General features: G+C 32.3%; 6 protein-coding genes across 6 annotated transcripts; 2 read left to right on the forward strand and 4 right to left on the reverse strand.

The window, feature by feature from the left end:
- Nucleotides 1-289: 289 nt before the first annotated feature.
- Nucleotides 290-5145, forward strand: HSL7 (protein arginine N-methyltransferase; the record flags this gene model as incomplete). The annotated part of the gene is made up of 3 exons (XM_020189175.1): nucleotides 290-3379; nucleotides 4558-4704; nucleotides 5053-5145. The coding sequence occupies exons 1-3, from the start codon at nucleotides 692-694 to the stop codon at nucleotides 5143-5145; spliced, it is 2928 nt and encodes a 975-aa protein (XP_020046847.1). The 5' UTR covers nucleotides 290-691.
- Nucleotides 5146-5470: 325 nt separating this feature from the next.
- Nucleotides 5471-6858, reverse strand: ASCRUDRAFT_76509 (kinase-like protein). Its single transcript, XM_020193500.1, has one exon. The coding sequence runs from the start codon at nucleotides 6733-6735 to the stop codon at nucleotides 5485-5487; it is 1251 nt and encodes a 416-aa protein (XP_020046848.1). The 5' UTR covers nucleotides 6736-6858; the 3' UTR covers nucleotides 5471-5484.
- A 3709-nt stretch (nucleotides 6859-10567) lies between these two features.
- ASCRUDRAFT_71030 (uncharacterized protein) lies at nucleotides 10568-11296 on the reverse strand (the record flags this gene model as incomplete). The annotated part of the gene is made up of 1 exon (XM_020191878.1): nucleotides 10568-11296. One exon carries the CDS (start codon nucleotides 11294-11296, stop codon nucleotides 10568-10570), a length of 729 nt encoding a protein of 242 aa, XP_020046849.1.
- Nucleotides 11247-16026, reverse strand: ASCRUDRAFT_86777 (fungal specific transcription factor domain-containing protein). Its single transcript, XM_020194935.1, has one exon. It carries the CDS (start codon nucleotides 15553-15555, stop codon nucleotides 11740-11742), a length of 3816 nt encoding a protein of 1271 aa, XP_020046850.1. The 5' UTR covers nucleotides 15556-16026; the 3' UTR covers nucleotides 11247-11739.
- Nucleotides 16027-16244: 218 nt separating this feature from the next.
- Nucleotides 16245-19276, reverse strand: ASCRUDRAFT_154878 (kinase-like protein). The gene has a single exon (XM_020189334.1). It carries the CDS (start codon nucleotides 19109-19111, stop codon nucleotides 16427-16429), a length of 2685 nt encoding a protein of 894 aa, XP_020046851.1. The 5' UTR covers nucleotides 19112-19276; the 3' UTR covers nucleotides 16245-16426.
- A 1526-nt stretch (nucleotides 19277-20802) lies between these two features.
- On the forward strand, nucleotides 20803-25188 carry ASCRUDRAFT_8746 (uncharacterized protein; the record flags this gene model as incomplete). The annotated part of the gene is made up of 1 exon (XM_020194954.1): nucleotides 20803-25188. One exon carries the CDS (start codon nucleotides 20803-20805, stop codon nucleotides 25186-25188), a length of 4386 nt encoding a protein of 1461 aa, XP_020046852.1.
- Between the last annotated feature and the right edge of the window lie 192 nt (nucleotides 25189-25380).

A 25380-nucleotide genomic window follows, 5' to 3' on the forward strand; every position in this document is an offset into this window, starting at 1 on the left:
GCGTAAGCTTCGGTGCATCTGCCCCCAAGCTTAGTCATTAAGTTCCACATCTGTGGTTAGATTTTTCATTTGATATTCTGCATAGTGCAGTGTTTTTATGAAGCTATTACATAACAATCTGTTTAGTCCACACATGCGGGTTTAATTCATTCTTGTGGGTGCGTCCCTTCGGCGTGGCTCCTTCCGGATCCGGCTCAACGTAAACACACCTTCCAGGCATTCCCAAAACAGCCAAACGTAAACAGGAGACGATATAATAGATCTTGGACCTAAGTGTGAGGATTGCTCTGTTAAAGGAGTAGCATTCTGCTGTCTATCGCTTCTCTCTCTCTCAAAGGCTGATTCTTATCTGCTTTCCCTGCTGCTCTTGCACATTGCTTTCCTCTGTTGTGATCTCCATTACCCCAATTGATCTTCTAGCAAAGCAAGAGTCAACTTTCATCGTTCAAATACCATTCACAGCACTTCAATAACATACTACCTACCGGCAATACCAACCAACTCGCAGAGTTGTTAAAGGTTTGGTATTTGATTTTTGCCTAATTAGTAAACTTTTAATTATGAATTTTTATATGCAAACCTATATATATAAATCCTTTTATTTGTTACACTTATGCAAAAGTCTCTTCCTTCAAAATAATCACTACTAGTTTCATTTGATTTAATTCAAAACCAATCACCATCTTTGACAATGTCAAACTGCATCGTTGACAGCAACACCAATAATATCAATATTAATGTTACTACAAATGCCAATACTAATACCAGTAATATCCCAACTAAAAACAAGGGGCCTAACTCAAGAAATATCTCCCCATTGTCAAATTTTTCAAACTCCTCAACTTCAACAAACACTTCCTCGCTAGACTTCAAAGCCACATTGGTTAAATATCTTTCAATAAATAATAATTGCAATAAAAGTAATAAAAACGACCACGATAATGTCTCTTCGGTTCAAAATAACAGCATAGTAACCCTTATAAATAACAGCGACAATAATGAAAGCTTGTTTAAAATAGGTGTGAAGCCTTCAACGCAGTCTTTGATCTCTTTATCTTCCAAATCTGAATCTTTGATTTATTCAAATTATTTAATTCAAGACAACTATGATTTCATCTTGTTGCCTATAACCAGCATTTCATATAAAAATTATCTTAAAGATATATTCAAATCTTATAAATCCTTTGATTATAATCAATATAATCATCAACCTTTATCGCAACTTGATTTAAAAGACTCTATTAATTTTAATAAACAATTTTTTTTCACCTCAAATTTAATTTATAACTTCAATTCAAAAATCATTCCTATAATATCTTCTTGGTTGCAATTTGATTCCTTAAGTAACATAATCTCAAACTTTTCCTATAGAATACTAATCAACGAAATCAATTATTGTCTTTTCAATAACTTGACCCACATCATAATAACTCCTCCTTCAAATATTAAAAACTTGTTAAATTTCTCAAATATTCTAAATAAATTATTGATTAAATATAAACCAAAAAATCTTAAAATATCAATTTCTTTGCCTTTAATAATATCAACAAATAAAAATATTCCAAAAAACAAAAACAAAAACAAAAACAAAAATGAAAATGAAAATGAAAATGAAAATGAAAATGATATAGATTATTCTTCTGATATTTATCAATCTTGGGAAATTTGGAACTCAATTAGATCAAATTGTAATTATAATAGAAACTTATTTATATCTTTATCCCTACCTAAATATTTAAATTCAAATTCTTTTTCTTTGCTAATAAACAAATGGAAAATCGAACCCGTTTCCTTTTTTTTAATCAATTCAAATATCTTCTTAACTAATAATAAACAATTCCCTGTATTGAGTAAATCAATCCAAAAATTTTTGTCAATCTTATTAATAACAATCAATCATAAACTTATTCCCTCAGTAATTTTACATAACATTGAAAATCTACCTAAATGTGGAATTTCAACTGCTTATCTAAATTATTTAAATTTTTTAATTAAAAAAAATGTAATACCAAATTTGAATTATTCAAACTTTCATTCAATGTCCAACTATTTGTTAAATCCTTTGCAACCTTTAAGAGATGATTTGAATAATCAAGTATATCAAACTTTTGAGTCTGATATAACTAAATATGCTTTATATGAATCAGCAATTAAAAAAGCTATAAACGACTTAATCATTCAGAACGATTTCAAATACCAAAATTCTTCAATAAAGAACAAAAAAAAAAGGTGTAATACTGATTCTGAAAATTGTCTAAACATCGGATTATTAGGATCAGGCAGAGGTCCATTACTCGATAAAATATTGAAAAATTTAAAATCCTTAAATATTGAGAATTTTAAAATATACATCATTGAAAAAAACTTATACTCTTTAATATATTTGAAAAAAAAGATTCTCTTGGACAAAAACGATTCATTTATTTATTATAATGATTATGATAATGACCATAATTATAGTCATAACCATAATTATACTAATAAGAATGAGAAGGCTTTAAAGGAAAGTGATACAATGAACAAATTATTTTTCATAAATTATGATACGAGATATTGGAAACCATCAATGTCAAATTTAAATTCGAATTTTAAATTCAATTTAGTTGTATCAGAGTTATTGGGAGGGTTTGGGTGCAATGAATTGTCACCGGAATGCTTGGATAATATTATCAATAATTATTTGGTAAAAGATACAGGAATAGTAATACCCCAAGATTATTCATCTTATGTTATACCAATTTCTTCTCCGATTTTATACCAAACCTTGAAGGAAAAGAATGATTCATCAGTATTTCAAAAGTTGTATGCAACTTATTTAACCAGCGTTGAATATTTATCAGCAAAACCATTAAAGATATGGACTTTCAATCATCAAAATAAGAAAAATTTTCCATATTATCAAGATTTTATTTTTGATACTAAGTATAAACATAATTGTGGTAGCGATAACAACGATAATAACAATTATAATGATAATAATAGATATTTAATTGATGAGAATTTCAATGAGCATAATAAGAGAACCGAAATTTTAACATTTGAAATACATAAGAGAGGTGTTCTTCATGGATTTGCTGGATTTTTTAAAGCGAAATTATACAAAGATATAACGATCTCTACAGTTTTGAATGAGTCGACAGAGTATTTGAATTCATGGTTTCCAATTTTCTTTCCAATTGAAAATCCCATCTATTTGACTGACGATTCTGAAGTCGAATTGTTAATGAAAAGGGATTGTGATATCAGTAAAGTTTGGTATGAATGGTCGTTAGAATCGTTCACCTTTATTATTGTACCAAATAGCAATGTTGAGTCAAGCGAATCGATTCAAACGCTGATTGAGGGATATCCATTGAGAACTAGAACAGGGGCTTCGATAGTCCATAATTGTTTAGGTGAACATTATTCCATGGAGATGTGAAAAAGGATATTAATTTTTTTTTTTCATTTTTTTTTTGGAGAGTTAATTGTTAAAGAGACTGTATTTTTATTTTTAAATTTATTTTATTTTATTTTATTTTATTTTATTTTATTTTATTTTATTTTGTGTTTTATTTCAATTGTGAGTTTTTAAGACTTAATATTTCATTGTTTTTTTTTGTTATTGATTGATTGATTAATTGATTGTCTAGTATTTTGTTGATTAGTTTTCTCAGTGTGATTTTTATTTATTTATTATTATTTTAAATTCTTTTATTTTGATTTTTGTTTTCTGTTGTTTCATTTAATATCCATTTTTCTTCAACATGTGGGTTGATACAAGTAATAAATAATGGTTTAATTGTTTTATAATAGTTTTTTAATAATTTCAGAATAATTTCATGATAATTTGAGAAAAATGTAATTGCTGAATAATGATTTAAAGGAGATTTGAATCTTTCTCAATTAGTCTAAATTATCGATACAAATAGCTGAGTGTATGGAATTTTCAGTTCACAATCAGATTAAGCAGTGGTGAATTGAGTTGGATTGGATTGATAGGATTTACTGGATCTGCTAGATTTACTAGATTTACCAGATATTCATCCTGTATTAACAGTGAAAGATAATGGAGAGGCCCAAATAACCCAAACAATAATCAAATCATACCAGCAAATCATACTTGCAACTCACCTCAAAGAAAAAAGACCCCAATCACAAAAAATCAATTGAAATTTTGGGATAGACAGAATTGAGTTGGTGTAAACAGCTATTTGGAGTGTAATTATTACCAAAATTCTATGCCAGTTGCTCAAGTCGACTAATTCATCACAATTTGAAACACTTGAGATTTTAGAATGGTCAAACAGCTAAGAGGAGCCAAAAAAACATCTAATTTTTGCAAAAGGTCGCCAACGTTAAGCATCAATAGATTTAGCTTTGAATGTCAACTGTTGCTTTGAAGGACAAGTTATTGCTGACATGACCAACTTTGCCAGCGAGAGAAATCGGGCAGAAAAGTCAGCACATTCAGCACCTTTAACACCTTCTTCAAGCACATCCAGTAGCTGGAGCATCAACTATCATCCATGGAGAACAGTTCTCGTCCAGCCTTAAGCACCCACTCTTTCTCGCCAGCAACCTCCAAAAAACAACCAACTACCTTCAAAAGACATTCAAAAACCTTCCAAAGACCACAACCAAAGCTGCTCTTCATTATTTAAACAGTCAGAGGCGACTTGTGCCACTGGGCAAGAAATAGCCTTTGTTGGTGTTAACTTGGTTGTGGGATTTAGAGCACTTCCTCCAGGCGTTGCAACTTTTCAAACTTCAAGCCTGAAAACACTGGCACAAAACTGTATTTTACTGGCTCTGGGCTTGGATAATGGGTAATGGACAGTCAGTAGATAAAGAACAGAATAAAGAAAACACTGGTGTAGCTTCGTTGGCCTTCTTTTTTGGGACTTGTTCCCCAGATGCAGCACAGGCATCAGGGAGAGATACGTCAAACAGCTGAAAGATCAACTACAACTTTACCTGCCAATTTAAACAAAAATATTAAACATTATATTAAATGACAAAATGATCAAGTGAATATATGATAGACAACTACCAATTTATAATTCTATATAGTATAATAATAATAATAATAATAATAATAATAATAATAATAATAATAATAATAATAATAATAATAATAATAATAATATCACAAAAAATGAATGAAATCAACCAAATAAAAAATCTCAAGAATTTAACAATTTTAACTGCTAGCAGAACTGAAAAGAATCAAACAATTATTAAAGAATAAAAAACAAAAATTTAAAAACATAAAGACATAAAAAAATTAAAATTAAAATTAAAATTAAAAATAAAAATAAAAATAAAAATAATAAAAATAAAAAATTAATAACAAAATTCAGTAAATCAAATCAATATCTCAAACACATAAGCAACTTAAGCTATAATTATTATTAAAAAAAATTTTAATTCTAACTTAAATGAATATTTAAACAAAAAAACCACTATCTACCATTTTTTTTTCTTTTTTTTTTTTTTGTATTATTATTTTTTAAATTTTTCAATTTCATAACAATCACTAATTTTTGGGAATTTTCCCTCTAATGAACTCAAATCCTTTTCACAAGCTAATGGCCCATATTCTCCTTCATAAACTGTCGCATCATATTTTCTTCTGGCCTCAACCATTTGGAACTCATAAAGCCTGATCAACTCTTTACAGCTAGGTCGATTACTTGAATTGGGCTCAATCATCCAATGAACTAGCAAGTCTAACGTTTTTCCATCTTTAACAAACGTAGGAAAGTACTTGTCATTTTCATTGATAGAATAGGCAAAGTCACCATTATTGTCACTATTCGTTTCTTCTTCATAACTGCCATCGTTTTCAATATTCTTGTGACAGATATAACTCAGTTTATTCTCATTTTCTCTTTGATTTACTTCATCAATGATACCCAATTTACCCACATCTGATAAATCGCCAGATCGCAACTTTTGCCAACTTGGACCATTATCTGGCAAATAGATATTAGCTGCAATTTCAAATATAATCAATCCCAATGAAAAGATATCTGCTGCTTTGCTATATTCGGATCTCAATAGAATTTCGGGTGCAATATATTCTCGGTCCCCTTCTCTTTCACAATATTTAAAATTCTTTAATGGTAATTTGGTGGATAGACCAAAATCTCCAATTTTCAATTTCCCAGTAATCGATATGAATATGTTTGCAGGTTTCAAGTCTAGATGAATTATATCATTTGAATGCAAATAGTATAACCCCATTGTCAACTCGATGAATATTTTCCAAATCCGAAACTCTTCCAAACCGTCTCTTGATCCATTTGAAATTAAAAATTTATCTAATGATCCGTTATCGTAAAAATCGGTGATGATGTAATCCTCTGTTTGATTGTGGACATTTGTACTGAAAAAATCAATATAGTTAATAATATTTTCACTGCCAGGAATTAGGTTTTTTTTCTTTTTAACTTGATTTAAAATTTCAATTTCTTCGTTAATGCAGTACTTTTCTTTTGAGCTTATATTCAAATACGTAGATATGCTATCGCTGTTCTCCGACGTGTCTATGATTTTCTCTTTATCATTATAGTAGTTTAGTTTTTTTGTGATTTTTTTTATCGCGTATTTTTTTTTTTGAAACTCCACTTCATAAACATTTGAAAATTCACCATGTCCAATTAGTTTAATATTAGAAAATTTAGATATGAGAAACTCGTCGGCTTCGAATCTCTGAGTGGCTATACTGGCAGATGAGAAGTCTCTAACCATTCCGGACTGTTGGTTGTTTTGATTAAACTGGGATAGATTAAATGAAGAGGATTTGTTTATTGTTGATGTTTCTGAAAAGGTTCTCTTTTGAAGGAGTGATTCTATAGAGGATTTGTTATTGTTGGAGTGATATGTAGGTAAGTTTGAGTCTGAATTTGAATTTGGATTTGGATTAGGAACTGAATTAGGATCAGAGTTTAAATTTGTAGATAAATTTAATTTATTGAATATTAGCGTTTGAGACCTTGGAAATTTGGTTGGAGTTTTAACAATGTGGTTCATGTTGATATCGTAGTCAAATTCTTCGTCAATGGAAAAGTCTGATTCACTTTCGGTAAAACCGTCAATGAAACTATCAACGTTGTTACTGAAATCGTTTATGAAATCATCATCAGAGGAGATGTTATTTGACAGTTCATCATTTTCGTGAAAGAAATTTAAATCGTCGTCTTGAAATTCGTTTGTAAATTGGTTCAAGCTACTGTTCAATGAGTAAATGCTATTGTTTACGTCAAAATTTCTATTTTTGGTACTTAAATCCAGGGAAGGTGATAGTTTTGATTTTGAGTTGAAAGAGAATTTGAAAATAGGGGGAGTTGAGTTGCCTGTTTTATTAGTAGTGGTGGTGGTTGTGGTGAGATTATTATTGATGTTATTGATGGTGTTGTTGAATAGGTTCAAAGTTGGAGAGGAAGTATGATCGAATTGTTTTTGAATGTCATCGTTAAAGGAAATGTTGTCGGAGTTGAAGAACTTTGATAGTTTTGATTTCTTACGGTTAATGTGTTTGTTGACGTTGCTTTCGCTTTTGTTTCTTGCAAATGGGTTTTTTTTGCATGGAGTATCAGGGACAGAGTAGGTGAAAGAGGTGTTTTTGTTGAATCTTGAGTTGTAGTCGAACAGACGTAGAGAAGAGTTTGAATAGTTTGGGTTTTTTGAAAAGAAATAGTTGTGATTGTTGTTGTTATTGTTGTTAATTTTTCGTTTTGAGAGTAGACCCGAGGATTGAAAGGCAGACTGCAAAGGTTTTGCAGTTTTGAACGAGTTAGGAGGAGTGCAAAAGTCGTTTTTGTTTTTGTTGGAAGGAGGAGAGATTTTTTTGAGATTGGAGGCAGAAAGATTTGAATTTGAGCTGTCGATGGATGTGAAGGAGGAAAGGGAGGAAAAGCTTGGAGATAGAGAGTGAGAGTAGTTTGATTCGAACAAGGAAGATGTGTCGGCGCTGGAAGAGGAGCTAATGCTTAGGCTTGAGGATTTTCCATGAATAAAGAGATCGTTGTTGTTGTTGTTGGATTTAAGCTTCAGTTTTGCAGGCTTTGAGGGAGAGGTTGAAGGGGAGATTGAGTGGTTGTAGTTGAAGTCGTTGATGGAGTTGAATAGGTCGTAGTTTTCAGTGTTGTCGTGAGTATAAAAGAAGGAGTTGTTGTTGTTGTTGTTGTTGTTGTTGTTGAAGGAGGATATAGAATGAAAGGTTTTGCTTTTTATTATGGAAGGATTTTTTTCGTAGTTGTTGAGATGTGAGTCGTTGAAGGGAGGCAAGAAGGATTTGGGTGGGCTTGAGGAGATGTTTTTGTTGTTGTTGAGAAGGATTTTGTTGTTTAGTTTGGAGACGAGGGTTGGGGAGTTGTTGATGAGGTTATGGATGGATTGGTGGTCGTCTTCGTCGTAGTCGTCGTGAGTTGTGTTATTGTTAGAGGCATTGGAGTGGGAGGATATGTTCAAGAGAGCAACACTTCTTCTGAGGACATGTTTTTCGATGGGAATTGGAGAATTTTTCTGAGATCTTTTTCTTTTTGTTGATCTTGAGAGAAAGAGGTCCTGATTAACCTGTTGCATTGTGGTAGGAGAGGTGAATGGTGAGAGGTGAATGGATGGTGTTGTTGTTTTTATTAGGTGTAATAAATAGATAAATGGGTAAATAGGTAAATAGGTAAATAAATAAATAGATAAATAAATAAATAAATATTTATAAATATAGAAAAAATTTGGTGTTGTTGATGTTGAGAGAAGGACGTGAATTTTTAGTGAATTTTAAGTGAATTTTTAGGTGAAGTTTTGGGTGAACTTTTTTGGGTGAATTTTCAGGTAAAATTTAGGTAAAATTTTGGTAAATTTAAGGTAAATTTTAAATGAAATTTTAGTAGAATTTTAGTGAATAAATAAAGGAATAAATAAGAGAATAAATGAATGGAAAAAATTGAATTGAAAGAGAAAACAGAGGATGGTGGAGAATCAGAGCAAGAAATGGAAAGAAAAACGAGTTAGAATGGGAGAAGTGAGAGAAAAATAGGCAGATATATAAAATGGAGTGATGTAAAAAGAAAGTGTAGGACAGATAATGGAAAATTTGAAGAGAACTAAGTCAAAGTTGCAGACAAAGTCAAAATTAGGCTTGTTATTGGGAAATGATATTATCAGAAAAGGGAAGAGATATTGAAAGTGTTGGAAGTGTTGGAAGTGTTGGTACTGTTGGGAAATGATATTAAATAATATTAAAGTGATATTGGATAATTGTAAATATAAATAAGAAATTGAAAAAGGTGAATGTAAAAGTAAATATAAATAAACGAAGCTGGTGAATTGAAGTGAAATGAAATGAAGAAATAAGATTGATAAATAGGATCGAAGACAAGAAAAGAAAAGAAAAGAAGAGAAGAAAAGAAAAGAAAATGGAAATAGAAATAGAAATAGAAATAGAAATAGAAATAGATAGATAAATAAATAGATAAATAGATAAATAGATAAATAGATAAATAGATAAATAGATAAATAAAAAATAAGTGAAGAGAAGTAAATGAATAAAAAAATAAAAAAATTAGGAATTAAGAATTAAGAATTAATAGAAAAGAAAAATGGAAATTAGAATTAAAAGAGATATGAAATATTTTTTAATTGTTTAAATATTTTGATTATTGGATTATTTGATCATTTAACTATTTTGGTATTAAATTGGTGATTGAAAACGATTGAAAGCGATTGAAAACAATTTTAAATGAGTTTCAGAAAAAAAGAGTTTTGTTTTGTTTTATTTTGTTTGTTTTGTTTTATTATTTTTATGTTGTTTTTAGTTGTTTTTAGCTGTTTTTAGTTGTTTTTAGATATTGGAAAATGAATAAAATTTTCGTTCTGTTTAGTTTTCATTCAGTTTTGTTTTAGTTTTACTTTCGTTTTATTTTCATACAATTTCGTTTTATTTTTTCATCAGTTGAATCAAAATAAGATTTTGCTTCAATGAATTTTGAGCAAAAAGAAGGACAAAAGCACCCATTGCAAGAGAATAGAGCAACAAAGTTGACGAGAGTTGGTCAAAAACTGCCTCGACTTGCACTGATTGAACAAGTTTAATAAGCTGAACTAGCTGAATAAGCTGTGCAAGAGTGCTAAAAAATGCTGTAAGATGCTAAACAATGTTAAAAGGTGATAGACTTTGGGTATTTTTGATAAAATTATGGTAATATTGTGATAATATTTTGCTAAAAAATGAAGAAAGTTTTAATCATAAATTACAAATAGTTTAAGTTTTATTACAATTTCTGGAAAGTGACCAAAAAAAATAGAAAAGAAATAGCAAAAAGCACAGCGGAAAACCAGCGAAGGATTTCGAGGCAAAGGGAGCTGATGGAGAAGAGAATGAGAGAGATGGTGATTGAGAGCATTGAGAACCATCGAGAGCAGGACTCGAGTCTAAAGGCAATATCAGAAGTAGTGCTGTTGGATCATTAACCTTTGATCAGTAATAAGCATTTGGTATGAGTAGTGAGTGCTCTTTTCGGCTAGAGCTTTGCACTATTGCAGAAGCAATTTGAAACAAAATGGGCAGTTCAGACAAAGCTTAAAGCTCTTGAACACCGCTGCCAATGGCCTTCATACACTGGGCTTCTGCTGGGTCGAGCAGTGGCAGAGGATAGTAAGTAGCCGTTGAAGGTTCTTCTACACCTTCACCTTCTTCCTCACCTTCCTCTCCTTCACCACTGCTACCACGCGTGTGGGCTTCTGCGTTCTGCTGCTTACGAAAGCTCACGCACATGAACCCCGTCCGTTTGGTGCGCTCTTTGTTACGGACGCGCGCGTGTTCCGGTGAGAGAGTTTGCCAGCTAAACGCATTTTGAGACCTTTCTGAGACATTCAGCAACGCGCGTGAGACACGCGCGCGCATCACGCAGCTGATCTTCTTGCTTGTGCATAGCACTGCGCATAAGCTGACTAATTGGCATGCGTCTGGCGGGGGTCTACGTGCTGACCGGTCACTTGACCCTGCGCGACAGAAACCATCCCGTTGCCTCTGCTGCCCGTGCTTCTTCTTACACTCTCCTTCCAGCCCACTGCGCAAGAAGCCGCGTCGCGTCGGGATAAGCTCATAATTCTGCGTTTTTGCATCGAGCGATCCTTTCCCATCCTCATTAACTGCTGTTTTTCTGCTGCTGGCGCATGGATGCCAGCACACACCATCCCGACGGTGCTGCTGTTTTTCCAGCGTCTCCAGCTGTTTCTGTTTGTGTTCTGTTTGTGTTCTGTTTGAATTCTGTTTGGATTCTGTTTTCTCCTGCTCTTTTTTACCCATTTCCAGTCTCTGATAGTCCTGCTCTGATTTGATTGATCTGTCTGCCTCATTTTACCTTTGTCTGCCTGAGGCCTGCGTTGCTTTTATTTCTTTTTCTTGAGCTGATAATTTCAAACCACTCGAACAGTGTTTCACATTTATTTTATCTCGATTTAAAATTTCGTAATTATTCGACCTGAGACACAAACACTATCCTCATCATCTCACTCATCATTTCACTCATCATCTCATTTACCTTTTCGACCTTCCTGGTTTATCTCCTTTCGTCGCTTTCCTCTTTACCATCCCATTCACAATACTACTACACTAACCCTATGTTATATCTATTTTTTTCAAATCACACTAAATTAAAACAATATCAAAAGAAATAAAAAATCATTACTTGTATCTTTCATAATAAAAATATATAAATACGCGCTTTTGTAATCAGCCCTGGCTGTATTCTAAACTAACAGCGAAAAATTTTTTTTATCATTCTCACTGAAAAACAATAGATTGGGTAACCGAAAAAGCTGCAAACAATCAAACGAACTGTTTTCAAAAATCTTCGAATGGTTATCAATCTCCTCCTCCTCCTCCTCCTCCTCCTTCGCTCGACCCTCCTTGCTTTGATCCCCAGATATCTTCAAATTCTTCGTCATCTTGCTCAAAATACTGGTCGACATCTGCGAGTTATTGCTTCGCATCTTGAATATCTCACTCTCTCCAAACTTCTTAAGCAATGAATCCCCATTCGAGTTGATCGAACTCAATGACGTCTTTGACGACGTCCTGCTGATTCCCAATGGCTCCGCCAATAAATCATTGATACTGATCCTTGACCGGTTTCGAAACGAGTTGATGGTTCCTGTAGATATAGAGATCTTAGAGTCTCGAACTGAACTGAACGTGCTGGGCGGTGATCCACTCCCCTTGGGACTCGTCGACCTTATCGACGATGTAACATAATGGCAAAATGGCTTATACACCCTCTTTTCTGAAAAAACCTCGTTTCCTTTATCCATCCTCCTTTCACAAAACTTTTCTCTCATTTTGGAAAATATATGATCAGACGTCAATTTCTCGATCTCTCCTTCATCGTAATCTTCAATCCCAATATCTCCTCCTCCTCCATCCACACTCTTTTTTTCATTGAACACCACACTCTCGTCCGTCAGATCGTTTATCAGATCTTCATTGTCCTCAAATAAAAATATCTCCTTTAAAAATTCTCGAACTTCTTTTAATATCTTTTCCGATTCAAAATACTTGCATTCTTTGTCTTTTCCCTTGCTTGACACACCACTCTCCATTTTGCCAAAATAATCTTTATCAACCTTATCTTTGAAATTCAAATAGTGCTCAAAATTATTACTTGGCTCAATATTAGATTTAACCTGGAAACTCAACACCAACACCTTCAATAACGACAAAACAAAACTAGCCGCCGATATGTTCTTGAAATTGTAACAGTAAAACGGTAGGTCAAATTTAATAATCCTCAGATAATTCAAGTACTGAGTACAACTGAAAAATTTCAATGACTTGATCATTAACTCAATTATCTCCAACACCAAATAATCCTTCTTCTTGTCTTCTCCCATCGTCTCCAAACAAAACGCAAACAAAAAGATAAACGCAGAAAACGACGGCGAATGTGTAAGATACAAACTAGGAACATAACTAGATTGAATCTCACTAATAGTCACCAAAATCAACTGCGCTGCTATCAAACAACGATTAGTCCCACTTTTATTGCTCAAAAGCCTCGAATATTCCTTTGCTTTCACATATCCAAAAATTGACTTTTTCTCGCTGTCATTGCAGCTGCTGCTGTTATTACTGTTCATACTCTTGATCGATGAACAGCTTCGGTTCTCATAAAACGTACTGAAACAACTCGACAGAAACATCTTCTCTTTATCTTTGCCTTTGGCCAAAATCTCATCAACCCAATTAACCCAGTGCTTTGATCCAAATGAAAACCGATGGATTTGTAATACAAAATTGTAGTAAAGCAAATGCAACAAAACTATATGCCCGCCAATTAGATTCATCCCATTTGTCGAATTCATCGAGTCCTCCCTAAAATTCCTCTTGAAATAATAGTTTATTATCTGTTTAGCTCGCAAACTTTGATTGAATAGAATACTGCTCATACTGCTAGTACTGCTTGTAATAGAATAGTTGCTACTGGTAATATCAAAGGGCTGAAGCTTATCAGGCAAACTTTTTCTCCAATTATCGAGATCCGTGTTCAAAATCTCAATAGTGTAAGTAACATCGGTTATAGACGAGAGTTTTAAAATCTTGGTGGTTTGAAAAGTTTTGTAGAGCTTGGTTGAAAACAAACATATAGAAAGATAGTATGCAGTGAAAAACTCTCTAGGGGTTTCATTTAACATTGACAATAAAATACGGTTTCTTTCCTCGTTTGAAATATCTTTGTTCTGAAACGAGTTCACTTGATTCACACGATTAAATGACGATGGATAGTCTACCCCAATATCGATTTCGTTAATTATCAAGGGTGTGCCATTTTTAAAAGAAACGTATCGATCAATCAAGTAACATAACCACCACAACTTCTTTTTCGATTCCCTTTCACTATCTGATAAACCGTAGTAATATAAATTCCTATTCAAACCCAATTCCTGAGATAGCCTGATCAAGGTTACTGAAATAATCGAGGACAACTGATGATAATTTTCCAATTCCGACAATAAAAATAATAATAGTAAGGCTAATACGGACTTGATTCCATCTCCCAAGATTGAAATTCGATTATAGTAATACATGGAATTGTAAACTGAGCTGTACTTGTAAATTGTTAAATTTTTCAATTCCAAAATAATTTCATTCTCAAGAGATTTGGAATGGTTGGCAATGGAGACGATTGAAAATAGTTTTTCCTGTAAAAACTCCATTTTGATAGAGCAGGAAATTGCTATCAAGCTGTTGAGAGATAAATAGTCTGAGTAATTGAAATTGGATAGATTTAAATTGCCGTTTTGATCGAAAAAGATGTTAATTAACTCTTTATTTATCATAATATTCAACGAGCCAATTGAGTTGATGAGATAATTGAATAGAGAAAAAATGATTTGAATTGGGGGCAAGTCGTGAAGGTTGGAGGGATTTAGAGGTTTTGACCATAAATGGAGAAAAAAATTGGCCAATTTTATATGGAAATGACAGTTTTTAGACAAGTTGATTAGGGATTTGTGAATTCTTTTATTTGTGTTATTGATTAATATTGACATGTTTTTATTGTTTTTCATATTGATATTCGTGTTGAAACTATCGCTTATATATGACTTTGAGTGAATCCATTTAAAACCCTTGGGAGAACAAATGGAAAAACAGGAAAAAGCGTTGAAATACCATGGCTTATCTAAGAAAAAAAGAGGTTGTATAAAAGATTCACTGAATTTTTTTGAGACATTGGGTAAGAAAATTGAGCTGCCATTGACACTGGTGTTTGTATTGTTGCTTTTATCATCATTGGCATCGATGCTAACATTACTGTTATTATTATAATCATTCATGTTGATATCGTTATTTTTATTTTTATTTTTATTTGAATTTGTATTTTTATTTTTATTTGTATTTGTATTTGTATTTGTATTTTTATTTATATTTCTGTTTATATTATTGCTCAGACCATAAAGTTTGTTGACGTTATTAGGGTTAATATTGAGAATGTTAATTGAGTTGTTATTCAATTTGTTGTTAATATTATTTATTCTTTTTTTAACCATATTGCTTTTAGAATTGACATGATTTTTAAACTTTAGTTTTAGCTGTTCCTTTTTTTGTTGTCTTTTTAGTTTTGAAGATTTGTGGGAATCTCTTAAAGATTGGAGAATGAGATTGTAATTGAATTCGCCATTATGGTTGTGGTTGTGATTATGGTCGCGATTGTGAGTGCAATGGTTATTGTGATTCGAATTCGAAATGTTGTCTTTGATATTGAGATTTAAATTCAAATTAAATTTGGGCAAGCCATGGACTTTGTTGATTAAAATGTCCAATTTTTTAATTTTCTCATCGTTATTGTCGGTATGATTACTGTCATTATTTAATATGACCGAATTAATTGAGATTGAATCAAAATCCTCATTCACGATGGAATCACTAGCTGCTAGATTTGAGGAAGATTGAGACTGTGAATCGGAACGAGAGTTCATGTTGACATTGAGACTGTTGGTTATAGTAATGTTGTTGTCAACACCTTTGGTGTTGTAAGAGCCAATGCTGGTAGGAAAAGTGCTGCCCATGCTCCAAATGAAAAAAATATAACGGGACTCAAAAAGGTGGCAGTGTGGTGCAATTAAGTATAACTAAATATGGATAAATATAAGAAAGCGTGGATGAAATTCATCCAGTGAATAAATTAGAGTAAATTTGAAGGTTGGGGAAGAACGAAGCAATCAAAAACAAAATCTCAGGCACAGCAAAAGAAAAGTCTAAAACACATTTAAAACAGAGATAACAAGATAGAAATAACAAATATCAGGAAATATAAATATCAAGGCGCTGCGAAACGCAAATGGATGGAGAAGACACTCGAGTGGAATAAAAGCACTGAAACCAACACTGAAGCAGCAGAAAACGTTGAGAAGTCAAAACAAGAACAGTGGAAGCAAAACAGTAGTACTCTGTCGGGTTTGGTGGATGAAATGTGTAAGCTGGATAGTCAGCAAAAGATAGATGAGTCCTCTTTTCAGATGCAGACTCTCGTTATATTCCAAAGAGCTGTTTCTTTTGAGCTCATTTTTTAGGCTTTGCATTGTTGAAAAAAAAAGAGCTGCTCCTGGCCCCGTCGGAAAAATGACTGGCTTCCGCTTTCTCCTTGGTTCCGGGACGGATAGGCGCCGGAAACGTGGCTCTATCCGCAGCGCTGCTGACTAATGCGGTTTGTTTCACTGGCACTGGAGCCCATGCCACTGGCTCTTGGCTGGATCGCATAAGAAGCCGCTGAGTCAGCAGATCTGTCACGTTCTCTTGGCAATGTGCACGTGTCATGTGTCTTCATGCCACATAGGTCTGACACCTGCGGCTGATACTGTCACCCATATATCTGGCTTTCTCCGAATTCAATTTACTGCTACTTTTATTATTGGCTATCCGCAGCTCTATCTTGATGATCTACCTAATTCGAAATCCGTTGTGATGTATTGAACCTCCTAGCCCAATTGTTGGGATATTCACAATGTCGTTGTGCAAGTGCTTCCTGGTGCGACCCTTGAAGTACAACGATTCCTCTGACGAGCTCTCCTCGCTGTTCACATTACCATTGCTATCCATGTAGCTTGTTGAGCTCTGCTTATGGTGGTAGCTATAGGCATAATTGGAGCTGTAATTGTAGTTGTATTTGTGTCCGTATTTGTTATTGCTGGTGGGTTCATAGTTATGATTCGAGTTCTGTTTGTAAAACAAATGTGACCCATTTTGAAGACTTGTCTGGCTTTTGTGAGCTGGTGCTTTGCTCAAGATATCATTTGGAATCATTGACTTCATGTGGCTCTCATCGTTTAGCTTTCCAGGGTCCTGGTCAAACTCTTTACCCATCTTCATCTTGACATCGATCTTCGATTTCACTTGAAAATCTAATACGGACGAAATTGTACTAGGTGACGAGCCTCCTTCCTTATCACTATTATCCTCACTATTGTCGCTACTATTGTTAAGTTCAGTGCTGTCTTTCAAGCTGATAATATCATTCATATCACTGAAATTACCATTCTCATTGCTACCAGTCTTGCTCTCTTCTTTGCTCTCAACCTTGCAATTGTGTTTATCTTCATGTGCACATATATCTTCTAAAACATGTCTATTATGGTCAACATCGTTGCTGATAATTTTACTCAACACACTTTTAATCTCATCTTCCTCTTTTATATAATCTGGAATCGAAATTTTCATCTTATTGAAACTGTTTCGGTTTTGTTTATGCTCATTTTCTATATCATCAATCATCGAAAATTTACCAGCTTTATCAGTATCCATTTTCTCATTATTTTTATTATCTTTGATATCAATTTCAGTAGAATCACTATTTGGATTTTTGTCCTTTAACTTGTCATCTTTCTCATTGCTACTCTTACCAAAATACTCTCTGATTGGTATATAATCAATATACTTGTTTCTGCTATTTTTCCCATCAATTTCATAATATTTTAAATCATATTCTTCGTCTTTTTCATCCATACACATCTCGACCTTCTTGAACCATTCATCCTTAAATATATCATCAAGTCCAATTCGTTTTTCTTCAATTGGATTAACCAACCCCAATGCTATTTTCTTAACATTATTATTCTTAAACCCATTCACCCATTTGAAATTATCATAAGTTAAACTTTTCATATTGCCGCTGCTGCTGCTATTACTATTACTATTACCATTACTAATATTTCCGTTACTATAATTTGTTAAATTTGTTTGATAATTCATAATAAAGTTGAAATATTTTTTATAATTGGGATCTTCAGTACATGGGTCAATAAACGGAGTGTTTTGATAAATTATCGCAAATAAAATCATTCCCAACGACCAACAATCCATCTTAAATCCATCATATCCTTTTGTATTTGCAATCTCTTTTGATGAAAGTTTTTTAGAAAATTTAAACACTTCTGGTGGAACATATGGGGGTGATCCTAAAAACGTTTTGTACTTCTTTATGGGTGATTCCAAGTTCCCAATTATTTCATGTCCAAAATCACTCACTCCGAAATCTGTAATTTTGCAAATTCCATGCTCATTAATTAAGACATTTTCTGGTTTTAAATCTCGATGAATTATATCCATATTATGCAAAAACTTCAACCCCAACGTAATCTGTTTAAACAAACAATACTTTAATTCGATTTTCACATTTTTAAAGCCTCTTTGGATGATTAATCCGAATAAATCTCCATTTGAGCAAAATTCCAAAGTCAATCCCCAACTTCTTGAAAATTGTGTAGTTGTTGGTATCTTTAATAAGTTTGCAGTTGTAATGACATGCTTATTATTCGATACGATTTTACTTATGATGAATTCCTTTGAGATTCGTTTATAAAATGTTAGTGGAGTATTATATTCACTTTTAAACAATTTTAATATTTTCAAGGCATATTTTACATTTCGATTTTTTTTATTGAGAACCAATTTGATTACAGCACTTGATCCACTGCCCAAGTTTTTTGAGTCGTTGAAATTGTTGTTTGGAAAAATATATATATCATTTAAAGACTGATATTCCTGTAATAAATTTGTTGGCAAAAACTCATTTGGATCTTTCAATGGCAAGGGTAGTATTCCTGATGGATTATTATTATCGCTACCGTTATTATTGGGATTAGCATTGCTTAAATTTAGAACACTGTTGTGATTAGTATCACTTTTGAATTTACTCTTTGTATTCATTTCAACAATGGAATTTATTGATAATTTGGGAGGCTTTTGATGGTATGAATCAATTGAAGGTAGGCCATAATTTTTAGGAATTGTTTTATTTGGCTTTAAAATCGAGGAATCTCTTGAGATGTCCAACGATTTTCCTAAATTGGATTTGGTTGTTATTGGTAAAGAATTTGATCTTTTATTTAGAGTATAAGGAGAAGAAGTTTTATTTGAATTGGATACTCTGTCATTTCTGTGAGTGTTTTTTGAAGAATTGATGATACTATTGTTTCGGTTATCATTTGTGATTAATGAATGGGATCTTCTTGTTAGTGGTATTGGTCCTAAAGTTGATGATCTCTTTCGATGTTTCTTATCTTTATCTTTGTCTTTATCTTTATCTTTTCTCGATTCTTTATCTTTTTTGGAGGAAAATAAACCCATTTTTATAAAAAGTTAGAGAGTTTTATAAACACTAAGATTTAAATGATGCGAATATTGATGTTATTATGAAATACTAAATACAAATAAAGGTAAATATTAAATACAAATATTAAGATAAAAGTCAAAAAAAAACCCAAATTAAAACTACAAGAACCACAAAGCCATAGACATAAAAAACAAAATTTAAAACAGTAAAGAAAAACAACAAAAACATAAAAAAAAAAAGAAGGAAAAAAGAGGAAAAACTAGATAATTTCTACAAAATTGAGAAATAAAAAAGGCTTATATTTATAAAAAAAAGACACAGCTAAACTAAGGCATTTTAATTTTGATATAAGCTAAAAGTAAAATTACAGATGACTGGAACTTATTTGAATTGATTTTGGTTTCTTTTTTCAGTATCTTCCACTCTTTATCAGTCAAATTTAGTGTATTATTTTTGCTCAATCATGTCTACTTGAAAGCTAAAATATTGCATAGCAGCTCCACAACTCGAAGTATCTTGCCAGTACTCGAATATATCTGAATTTCTAGTGTGAATTAGATCAAATCATCTTTATTTTATTATAAAGAACAGACAAAGGAAAACAACCAAAAAATGTCCAAAATTGATAAAAGTTTAACTGGTTAGACTTTAGATTCAATTTTGCTAGTATGTGTAAAGTGAAACTGAATGATTGATATTAAGTTGCACTAGCGTAATTCAATGTACAACATAATAAAATAGGAGAACATATCAAGTTGATTGGACAGACAATAGGTGATTGTATGATAGCCTGGGAGCATGATAGTGGTTTCGGTGCGCAATCAAAACATTCTAAAAAAGATTATTAAAGACGAATTCAAACCTGATAAAAGAACGAGCAATATCGGTGTGAAAGCAAGAACAGTATCAATAATAAAAACTAGAGCAGTAGATATGTGGATAGAGATAGTGAAAAGGCTAGCGCGATTCTATTGTAAATGCATTAAATAGCAAATGGTGATAACAAAAAGCAGCAGAGGTGGATCGGAGGTGTGAGAGATAAAGAAGCAGACCATCGAATAACACCAGCGCATTTGGAAGATAGCGAGTGCTATTCAAAAATTTCAGGTGCAGGGACAGGAAATGGCATTAAGTCCCAGATCAGACATTTTGACTGGGCGACGGTTGTGCCCAGTCGGGCGACTCCTGCACCCATAAACACGTTGCTGCCACGTTAGAAGTGTTATTCATGGCGGTGGCGCTCGCGTGCACCCACCGGAGCACGTGCGCGGACAGGCATTTCTCGGGTTGAACAATAAGCCGGGTAGTGCTCGCATATACGTTACTGATACGTCCGTCAATGTTGAACGAACGGAACGCGAAAAGTATAGTCGGCCAGTTTGACGGTGAGCAAAACCGTTTCGTGTTTTATTTTTTTCTCCACGATATTCTTTCGAAATAATAATTGGAACTATTCGGACAATCTGCACGTGAGCACACACCTGCCTCTTTCGGGCTCATGCAGCTGCCCTTTCGGTAGCCAGCTTTATAGGAGATATAAAGAAGGCAATTTTATGGATAGTTTGCCTTCAGTTCGCAAACCCTCTTTCTTCTGGATCTGCAATTGCTTCTGAACAACAGAGAAAACTTCTTTTTTGTGTGATTCTATTAGATCACTGGTGGCAGATTTTATATTCTATTTTATTGTTCAAGATACCACTTCAAGATGAACCAATTTCAGCCAAATGAAATCCCCAAGACATATACCTTGTCTGAGTTTAATGCTTTGCTCTCTAATCTTGATGATTCAGATCCTGATATCAGATTCATGTCTTTGTTGGATTTGACCATGTTAATATCTCATCGAGGATCGTGTTTTGGTAACTATCCTCAATTAATTGACCAAGTAATCTTAAACTTATTCTCAAAATTGAATGATCCCAACACAGAAATTTCAAATCAATCATTGATTTCTTTCAATCACTTATCCATGTGGTTGACTGATGTTCAGCTCTTCACTCTATTGAATACTTTGAAAATCAAAAATGATCAATTCAATCAAGAAAATAGCTTATTAATATCATACGACCCACTTGATAGTTCTAAACAACAAAATAATATTAGTTGTAACGTTTTTACCATCTCGATCAAAAACATTTTCAAAAACTTGTTTGAAATTGATCAAAATTTTCTTAACCAATATTCATTCGTTGACACAGCAAAAAAAATTTCATTTCAAAAAAATTTAAATTTGAAAAAAATTGAATTACCAAGATTTTTAGTCAAAAATTTTTTCTTCCCTGTTTTACTAAACGGTTTTCAAAATCCTACCTCAAATTCTTATTTAAAGTCAATTCCAATTTTTGATAAAACTTCCAAAATCCACAACTTGAAACAACTCAATTTCCCTGTCTTATCATTAGATAACATCGGAATAATCATAGAATTTATCAGTAAATTCGGCGCGAATTTTAAACCGCTTGAAATCCAGTTGTTGTTAGAGTTTTTATTGGATTTGGTTTTAAATAATTCCTTTAATTTATTATTCAACAAATCAATTGCAGCTATTTCAATTATATCCAGATTTGCATATGAAGAAAACTACAAATTTTTATTTGACTCAATTTTAAATTTAAATCATATAAAAAGTCAAAAGGATAGTCTCACTAATAACAACAACAACAACAACAACAATAATAACAATCATAATTTTTATGATATTGAGACTATCAAATTACTTTTGATTTCAAATATTTTAAGTTCAGTTACTAATGAGACCAAAAAATTTTCCAACACAAGCATTTTTGATTTAAATCTGAATGATAATGCTAATTTATTTACCAAAATTTATAATGATTTAATACTAAAAACTCTTAACTTGGATCTTTTAAAAACCCAAGATTTTGACGATGATAATGAAGATAATGATGACCTCAAACTGAAAATCGACTCTAAAAGAGAAACCTCGTTAACTTGTCTACAAAATCTTATCAAATTTTTGTTTCATATCATATCTATTAATAATTCATTAAATAAATCATTACATTCCAATGGCTCCATTGATTTAAATGAAAAGTTTTTATCTGACAATTTGAATTCTTTTATTACTGTTTCAAACAGTTTTATCAACTACGATCCCTTTAATATGGAAGATAACATCCAATCTGATGATGATGAGGACATCGAAATAAATGATGGTGTCCAAGATAATCTCTCAGAAAATGATGGCTATGAAGGTGAATTCGATTTCAGTGACGATGACGAATATTACGATGATGAGGAACATAGTGACACTTCTTCTACATTACGTCAACAATCAATTAATTTAATTGATCTATTATTTACCAGTAATAACAATTATAGTCAAGAAGTTTGTCTGTCTGATGTAAGCATCGTTTTAACAAAAAAAATCCATGATCGTTATCTTAAGAATTTAATTAAAAGGATCAAAATGGAAAATGATGAATCTGTCAACTCTATTATAATTAAAACGCTAGCTGACTTCTTTTATTCCATTAAAAAATTCCCTAATATTTTAGAGGATTTTTATTTAAGTGAAAAAAGTTGGAGTTTGAGAAGTTTACTAATTAAAAATTTGAATTATTTAATGAATAAAAAAGTGAAGTCTGTCGAAATTTTTTCAGCCGTTCTTACATTGCTTGAAGTAATTAATGAGGGTGATCTAAAAGAACACGTCAATGATAATGATGGTTCAGATCAAGATAATACGAATCAAAAGAAAATATTCTTTTTTAGTGGAAATAATTTGAATGTTACTATAGAATCAATTCTAAATTCAAAAAATAAGTTGAGTATCCCTTTTTCAAATTCAAGGCTATTGAAGTTTTACTCAACATTTCTATTTAAAACAGAATTATTTTTGCAATTAGATGATTGTCTTTTGGTGAAAATCTTAGATGATCATCTAAGTGGTTTAAATGATAGAAGTATTTCAAATTTTGTGAATGCTTTAAATGGGGTCACAACTTTTTTTGAATGCAGAAACTTTAATCACAATTCTTATTACAAAGATAGCCAAAATATCTCATCAATTACAGATAGGATTATTGGCCTGATTATCTTCAAATCAACATCAACCAGATTTCTTGCTAGGATAAGAGAAATGTCACTTGCGTGCTTGAGGAATGTTTTTATGAATTTTGATGGAAAAAATCAATATTCAACTAAAATCATTGATTGTTTCGTAAATAATATAGGATATGACCAAACAGCAGATACTTCAATTGATTTATTGCTATCAATTTTAAAGTCTGATAAATTTGCCAAAACTTTGAGACTACCAGGTAATTATATGAAAACACTTTTTTCTACAAGTATGAACCTCGTTTTCCCTAGTTCCCAGGTAGTTTATAAATCAAATGGCTGGAAATTGGTTAGTACTTTGCTTGAGTTGAAACATATCGATGATTTAGATGAAAGGGACATACAGCGATTGATCAATTTAACTTTCCATAACACTCCAAAAGATCCAACTGACTTGTGCTCTTCTTTGCAATGCCTTTCATTGTTAATTTTCGAAAAAAAATATCAGATTATTGGTGATGGTGATTTGAAAGACTTATTGAAATTGGTAGTTTATTGTTTCAAGGTATTCGACTCTAAACAAAACGAGAATATGTTGAAGTTTTCTCAGGTGCTAGCTAATTCACTAAATCACAATTTGTCATTCAAATTTTTTTTGTTGATTGCTAAAAATGATAAGCTCAAGATTGAAAACAGTATGACCTGTGAGTTCTTGGCTGTGTTTGCCGTCACAAGTGATTTATTGAAAGAAATTAACCACTATGAGACACAATTTTTCGGAAGCGGAAAATTGAATATACAACAGGAGGTGTTCCTCATCCAGTTTTTGGGATTTGTCAGTAGATACAAAACTCTCCGAGTTCCCATTGAAAAGTTTTACGAAAAATTGTCTTCTCCTATTGAAAAAGTTCAAGTGGCTGCAGCTGGTGCAATTGGGCATTTTGTGTTCAGAAATACTGATCTTTACTTGCCAACTTTATTACAAAGAATACTAAGCGATGACAGTAATCACAAGAAGCTTTTGATTTTATCATTAAAACAAAATTTAGAAAATGTGGACACTTTCAATGCAGAAGAATTGCAAAATATTTGGAACACGCTAATAACCACTGAACGTAATGAGATTTCAATTAACTCAAGTCAATCTACTGTTGTTGCTGAATGTTTATCAACTATTTGCTTGATTGATAGTAGATTTATTGTCAATTTGAAAACTCAATTAGAGAGACATGATATTCAGAGAGAAATTTCTTTGGTGTATACAATCATTTCAACCGTGAAGTTTTTATTACTTGGTATGAAATCAATTGAACTTTCTGTGAAAATAAATGACATACTCCCTTATATTCTACGTTCCCTTTCTAATGAGAATCTTTTGATTAAAGAACTTATTTTTAGCACAATTATTACTTGCTTACACAATACACCGGATCTTATTATGCACGATTTATCCGTTTTGCTACCAAATATCTTTGATCAGTTGGTTCCCAAGAAGCAATATTTTAAATTTGTCAGAATTGGAACATACAAACGTAAAGTGGATGATGCGGCTAATTTACGTAAGACTGGATATGAAATTTTGTATACTTTAGTAACAAGTGAGAAGTTAGTTAAGCAGTACATCTATAACTTGGAAGAGTATTTGATACCAATTTTTAATATTTCAATCAACCAGGGATTGATTGATGAGGACGGAATAATCCTAATAGCCTCTGTTTTAATATATAAAACTTTGGAGCTCTGTATTGAAACAGAAAATAAAGCCAGTTTTTTGAGAGATGCCACTGGTGACAAAGAGCAGGCAGTAAAAACCAAAAAGAAAGCATATGAGAATGCTTTGATCGCTTTCGGAGAATTGTCAAAGAAAATGTTTTTAAAGAAAATGAATAAACCAAGTCAACAAGAGAAAGAAGCAAGAATAGCTGCAAGAAAAGCAATTTTAAGCTGCGGTGAAAACATTGACAAAATAATTAAAACTGATTCACAACTATATTTATCTGAGGCTGAAAAATCATGGGACTTTTTATGGAAATCTCTTAATTCTTATGATTTGAATGCCTTTCCTTAATTGAAGTAGGTAGAAGAACAGATCTAGATTTATTTTTTAATTTTTTTCGTTTCTTTTGCTTTCTTCCACCGTTCATCTAATTGAAGTTCGGTCATGGCGTGCTAAATTGCATGGCATTAAAGAAATATCTGATTAGTATTTAGTTGTCTTTCATAATTTCTGATTTACAAAGACATCACCTTTATATATCGC

The sequence above is a fragment of the Ascoidea rubescens genome (genome assembly GCF_001661345.1).
Source record: "Ascoidea rubescens DSM 1968 unplaced genomic scaffold ASCRUscaffold_8, whole genome shotgun sequence".
Lineage (NCBI taxonomy): Eukaryota > Fungi > Ascomycota > Saccharomycetes > Ascoideales > Ascoideaceae > Ascoidea > Ascoidea rubescens.